The sequence below is a fragment of the Toxotes jaculatrix genome, chromosome 7, assembly GCF_017976425.1.
Source record: "Toxotes jaculatrix isolate fToxJac2 chromosome 7, fToxJac2.pri, whole genome shotgun sequence".
Classification (NCBI taxonomy): Eukaryota; Metazoa; Chordata; class Actinopteri; family Toxotidae; genus Toxotes; species Toxotes jaculatrix.
The window spans coordinates 15,286,264-15,293,008 of NC_054400.1; the positions used below are offsets into that span (position 1 = coordinate 15,286,264).

General features: G+C 40.5%; 1 protein-coding gene across 1 annotated transcript; it reads right to left on the minus strand.

Moving 5' to 3' along the window:
- Positions 1-1,719: 1,719 nt before the first annotated feature.
- Positions 1,720-6,423, minus strand: slc14a2 (solute carrier family 14 member 2). The gene is made up of 10 exons (XM_041043238.1): positions 6,337-6,423; positions 5,720-5,791; positions 5,180-5,366; positions 4,511-4,700; positions 4,188-4,316; positions 3,644-3,836; positions 3,184-3,331; positions 2,681-2,815; positions 2,485-2,534; positions 1,720-2,392 (listed from the first exon to the last, which is right to left on the minus strand). The coding sequence occupies exons 1-10, from the start codon at positions 6,403-6,405 to the stop codon at positions 1,991-1,993; spliced, it is 1,575 nt and encodes a 524-aa protein (XP_040899172.1). The 5' UTR covers positions 6,406-6,423; the 3' UTR covers positions 1,720-1,990.
- Between the last annotated feature and the right edge of the window lie 322 nt (positions 6,424-6,745).

Here is a 6,745-nt window from a genome sequence, read left to right on the forward strand (position 1 = left end):
AAACAGAACTGAATTGGCAGAGATCCAGAAATCCTGCAGAAGTATTCATAAATCATGAAAGCTGTTTAAGCAGCAGTCATTTCAGGTCATACTGGACATGTAACTAAATGGGGGATGGGGCAGTTTGAATTATTTTTTGAGAAGGTGCCACGTCGGCTCCGTTCAGTTTTTGCTGTTAGGCTGCTTGAGGTCAAAAATGTGCCACGCAGCTTTGTAAGCATGATCTAAGATCATTTACATTCAACAGAAGACTGTCCATAGAAACTGCTGGTTTACCTCGTGGTGACTGTGCTTTGCTGATAATATCAATATATTCAGTTCCTCTATGTCTGAGATTGAAGACTGTACAGTTTTGTAATTTTGTTCTCTAAACAAACAGCAGGAAAGCTTCTGGCTAGATATGGGTACAGTTATCTGATCCTCTTTAAAACTTATCTTCATACTGTATCTCACATGTTTGGATTGAGGAAGAAGGCCCTGCAAGCTTCTAGAAAGGTTAGGGTTAATTATCCGTGAATCTTCTGACTCTTATATATTCAGGAACTATGGAAAGTGGCCTAGTTCTGAGCTTGATCACCATGTGCTTTCGGTTTTATTTTGTGATAGTATGAAAGGGTTTTATAAATCCCACCAAATTCTTTTAACCTTTCAAGTAGAGTTAAAACATGATATGATCAAACATGTAACAAATGACTCCTTATGACCGATGGTTAGGCTTCACTGTTGGGCGACCTGTAGCTGCTGTAGTTATTTGTCGGGAGCAAAAGAGGAAGTTATGTGACATATATAGAGCACAAAAGTCTGCATTAGGAGGAGACTGGGGTGGATAGATGGATTGACAAATCACAGGACTTGTACACAGGAGAATGCTGTGTGTCTCCTGTGTAAATCTGTTGACCATCGATGTTTTTCTTTCATCCATGACCATTCCACAACCTTAGCCGTAAATGTGTAATTGTAAATGTGACAACAAAGAGCCTCTAACCTTAAGGATGTTATTTGAGGAACATCCTCAAACATAATAGTCTCTTCCTAAACCTAACCAAGCAGATTTTGTGCTTAAACCAAACCAAACTTTTACTGTCCCGCAACCTTAACCCTGTGTTTATTGTTGTTGTTACCATGACAAGGAAGGCCCGGTACACCTGCTGGAGTCATGCCATGTAGCAAACTCAAACTTTGACAGATTCATAGTCAGCTGCAGCCACGCCTCTGTCAATTAAAGCTTGAATCTGCTGAACCTGGAATGTGCTGGCTCACCATGTGTAGAATGCTGCAATGCTGAGCTTCACAATCAAAAACAGGCCATCCTTTGCATTTCTTCCTGTGATGAAGCTTGTGTGGTTTGCAGTTTGTGTATAGGTGATATATTATACAAGTTACCAGTTTATCATGATATCATGATTTGGCATGATGTAAATTATTGGAGAGAGTATAGAATCAGAATCAGAATCAGTACATGTATGATGTGTGTTTTGCAGAGTAGCTTGAACCACACAATATTTCTCTTTCATTCCCTTTGTAAGGATCCTCATTCCCATGCAGTAATAGCACTAAATACTTAAGATTTATTTGTGTTCAGAATTTATAGCAATTTCCAGTATTACTTCCTCTGTCCTTTGCATGCTGCACAAAGAAATGTGCCTTACAAGTAAATGATATAAAACAAGTGTTTGTCATACAAGCAGAATAACTGAATAAACCAACATGGAGTAGATGGATAATTAAAAATTATTTATTTAAAAAAATATACATTTTACATGGTTTCACAGATCAAATTGCTACATGTCAACAGATCATCCAGTAAAACATCTGGACTCTATCAAAAACTACCAGTATAAGTTTTATATACAAACATACTGAATGAACATTTACAGATACATTACATTCTTCATATATTTACCATTAGTGTATTATCATCTCTCTCTCTCTCTCTCTCTCTCTCTCTCTCTCTCTCTCTCTCTCTCTCTCTCTCTCCAGAAATGTATTATTAAACATAATCAGCAACAGTGATCTCGGTTAGACCATTTTGTCTGATTACTTCTTCAGGGCCCTGTTGTTCTAACCCATCCGTATGATCCTTTACAATCTCCGATGCCTCACTTGCGGCTCGCCCTTCTTCTATTCTTTCAAGCTCAAGCCTTAGTTGATCTTTCTCACTTAGTGTCACTTCCTCTGTGATGGCTTTCTGCTGCTCCTCGCTCTCTTTCTTCTCTTTCTCAGCCTTCTCCATCTTCTCCTGCTTCTTCATTTTCCAGAAGAAGCCCAGATTTTTCTCGGGATAGGTGACTTTGGCCAGTGGGAGTTTGAAGATCTTATTGGTCCCCGTGGTTAAGAGGAGGAAAGTGAGGGCAGAGAGACAGAAGGGCCAGGTGCAGGCTGGCAGACCAAACTGCAGATGACAAATACATCATGTTGCAGTTACTAACTTGTCTGTATCATGGACTGATGTGTGAATGCAGTGGGAGAAGAGCGCACACTCACCCTGGACATGATGTTGGCAATGGCTGAGCCGAGGTATGCACAGAAAAAAGCTGCAGAGGAGAGGAAGAGAGTTGCGGTGGGATGGCATTCATGTGCTGATACGTGTGATAATAGATTACAAATATGTGGTGGCTCTCTGCCAGTGTTGCACATGGTCTCATGTCATATGGTTTTTATCTTCCAGGTGTCTACTCACCACATGTAATGGCAAGCAGGTGCACCTGCCAGGTGAGTGCGTAAAACATTCCTCCGATGGCAATGCAGGCTAACACACAGTTATATCCCCAGAGACCGAAGTAAATGTCTCCAAAAGGAGCTGCCAGAGCCAGACCTGCAAAACAAACACAAATGCCATCGGAGAAGTGCCAACCTCACTTTAAGTTCAGATTATCTTATATATATATGTATATAAAAGTATATAAAAGGTGAGACAGAGGTGAGACAGAATCACTTTTATATACATGTATGCATGTGCATAATATGTATACATATTTATGTATATGTGTAAATTGTAGATGTACTTTTATTTGTATTTTTATTTTATATCTTCATTTTAAATTATTTTCTACCCTGCTGCCTCTTCTGAGAACTGCTAAACAGCATTTCATTGTTTTTAATGACAGTAAAACTTGATTTGATTTATTTTTCCACACCCTTTGTATATTGGATGCATGCCAAGGTACTGTCCAGTGCTCTCACCTGAAACCATGCCCACTGTGGATCCCAGGACGGCATGAACACAGGTGATGGGGGAAGAGATGAAGAGCGAGATGATGAAGATTCCTCCTGTCCAAGGGTTGTCACAGCCATAGACTTGGCCTATTCCCACGGGCACTGACATGAACAGCTAAAGAGGTGCAGACAGAAAGGTTAAACATGAGGAAGGCATGATGTGCACGTCACAGATCTTTTCATTCATCTTTCCTCACTAGACTTCTTCTTTGGGCTGTGTTGATGTGTAGAAACTGACATCCTTCTATCACACCTATTAGCTTCGATGCACCTCTACAGGTAACAACATAGCTAACCTGAGTGAAGATCTGTTAGTAGCACCTAGCAATCCGGGCTTTTAAAATCTAACATAGCATTGTAACCACACATTGCACCTACAGAAAATTTTTACCAAGTACCTGGACTAAAACCCGGGCCTGTCACTGACCTTGGCTACATCGATTTCAGCCCAGGTGATGTTTGGCAGCTCTGAGCGAGGCTGAATGAGGACTTGGGGGAAGTGGTGGTTGTAGTGGCCGGTGGCGACCATGTGGAGACACACCAGGATGTTGAAGGGCAGGGTGAACACTGGCAGATCCCACCGACTGTTGATAGATGCCAGGGCGCTGGACACGATCGGGCTGAAACACAATGATACAACATAGATTTAATTCATTTAAAACAAATAAATAAATAAAATAATATTTAACTCACACAATCATCTAAGTACATCTTTAAAAATAAGTGCTTAAATCTTAAAAACATAAACAGCTGATTCTGCACACTTCCTGTTCTTATCATTAATGTAATAATGTATAATTATACCAGCCATTGGCAGTGCTGTGCTACTGCCAAACCTGTTGGAAACTTCCAGCACTATGCACTATGTTTCTTTCAGTTGCCCATTAGACCTGTTAGCCCTAAAAGTCATTTCTACCTTCATGAATCTGCTGCATCATGTCACCATTACTGTTTACCATCTATCTGCTTACCACATCATAGACATGAAGATATTGGGTAACAGAAGCCACCAGTACCAGTCCCCTGCATTGGAGAACACAGCCATCAGCAGACCCACCAGGATGCCGTTGTAACCATACAGCCCTGCAGCTATTGCACCCCTGAAGGAAAGTCATTTGAATGGATGAATCCATGTTTTCCTGTTGTACAACACAGTGAATGTGGCTCATCCTACACAAGAAAAATTAGTTGGGGATCTTTCACATCGCACTTTCTTTATATGATATCTAATTATGATGTGATTTAACATGATGTGCAGCATCAGTTTGGTCATAAAATAATTGAGGGTTCAAACCTGCTCTGTTGCAGAATCAGGGCAGAAATGGTAGCAAAAAGTGTGCCCACAAAGCCATTGAGGGCCCACCAGTAGTTCTGCAGGATAAGGCCGGCAAAAATGATGAGGCCACTCAGAGGGTTGTTGACAAACATCACTTGGGCAGCTCCACGCAAAACCCAGTCCAACAGCTGCAGCAAGAAGAACTGTTCTGGAAGATGGAAAGCAAGAACGGAGAGAGCATTGATATTTTCCCCAAGCTGCTTAATAGGCTTACAATAGTGAATGTTTGGCAAATTTTATTGGTCTTTTCAGGCTCATTGTTGTGCAGTCAGGGGTAAGATAAAACAATCCTGGATGGCTTACATAGACTTTAAAGACTGTGAAAAGACGCACAGTGAGAAGTGAAGCCTGGGACACTGAAATAATTGGAGGATGAGGGATGAGTCTGTGTCACAGTGTGTCTCTCTGCCAACACTAAAATGTGAAATTGTGTGCAGTGTGTAGTAACAGATGTACAGAATGCAGATACTCTGTTTACCATAAAAAGTAAAGGGGAAAGGGATTCAGGATATATTGGCCAAGGGTACAGTCAGTTTCAAAAAATCCTGTAATTTGATAATTATGTCATGTCCAGAGTACCACTGCTGTATGCCTTAGTGTGGGTCAGGGCAGTTAGTGTTAACTTACTTTCCATCCACTTTCCAAACACCTCCATGTCTCCAGAGAAGTAGGAGACTCCCTTGAGAAAGCGGACCCTGGCCCTCTGCAGGGCTGTGGGTCCTGCAGGCTGCGCTGGGTCTTTCTCCTTCATGTCCTCCTGAGAGTTTTCATTCTCAGAAGGCAGGTCAGGGTTCGCCATCAGTGGCTGGAGTTCCTGGGGCCCACATTACAGTTAGAAATTAATTAGACAGAGAGAAAGTACAGGGACTCCATCTGTCTCTTACTGAAAAGGCAGCAAATCATCAAATTTGACAAGCTAGATCAAGGGAATGTTTGGCATTTACATCTCAGTCGCATGTCTTAAATACTCCTCCGATTTAGCATTGCACACCTAAACAATCTTGTCATTCAAGATTTTTTAAAACGCATTAAAATCAAAGCAGCAGAACCAGAGATATTGTCTTTTTTAATTCCACCTATTCTCCTATGCTATCTATTCTGGAAACGTAGAGCCTATATTACCCACAATCCACAGCTCAGTGCTCTGAACTGTGAGCACTCGCTTACAGTGAAAGGGGTGGCAGGAGAGCTGGTGGGCAGTGCAGCAGAAGTGGAGCAGTTGATATTCTTCTGAATATCCTGAAAGGAGAGAAGCAGAGATGTCACTCAGAAGCAGATTAAATCGTCCTTGGTACTCATTATAAGTCATATTTCAAACTTAGAAATATATAAAACATCTATTATAAATGTGAATTTATTGCTTTATTTATTTATTCATTTATTTTCACTGTACCTTCATTCTATTAACCTTTATGAAAAACACAAGTAAAATATCTTATAAATTGTATTTTGTGATGTAAAAAAAAATGTTTAATTATTATTAATTATTAATGTTTAATGTATGTTTAATTGTGGCTCAATTAAAGAGCAGAGAAGGTTAAACCAAAATCAACCAGCTGCCTTTTGATAGGAATCATTGTTTACAAAACTTCACTTCACTTCACTGAATTTTAATTAATCATCCATCAAAATCAGTGCTCCCAGATTAAGAATTATATATGCTTAACTTTACACTAAAATCTTTAAATATTTTCTCATTCGATCAAATTGGCACATATTAACTAAAGTCTGATAGTGGTTTCCTGTCCTGCTGGACTCTAACAAACAGTCTCAAGTGCTCCTACCTTTGTGCTGTGTGATCTAGGCATATGTCCCAGAATAGGCACTGGCTGCATGGGTAGCCAGCTTCTCATGAGCTGCACTACAGAGACTTCCACTGAAGGCTTTTATAGTAACAGACCAAGGAGAAAACCCCACCTCTTCTCTCCTCTACATCTCTCCCTCTCATCCACCTCTTCCTTTCCTCTGCTCATTCTCTAACAGGAGTCACTGACACCCACGCCCAAGTCTCTCTAAACACACAGTCAGATGTCACAGTCAATTTCTGTCCTTTCTCGAACATCAAAAAAAAAACAAAACAAAAAACCCACAAATGAGATGAAGATGAAGTCAGATGAAGTCAGGGTTTTGTCTTAAGGTGCAGGCGTTGTGTGAAATGATGCACAGACTAATGCATCCACTGATTTTACACAT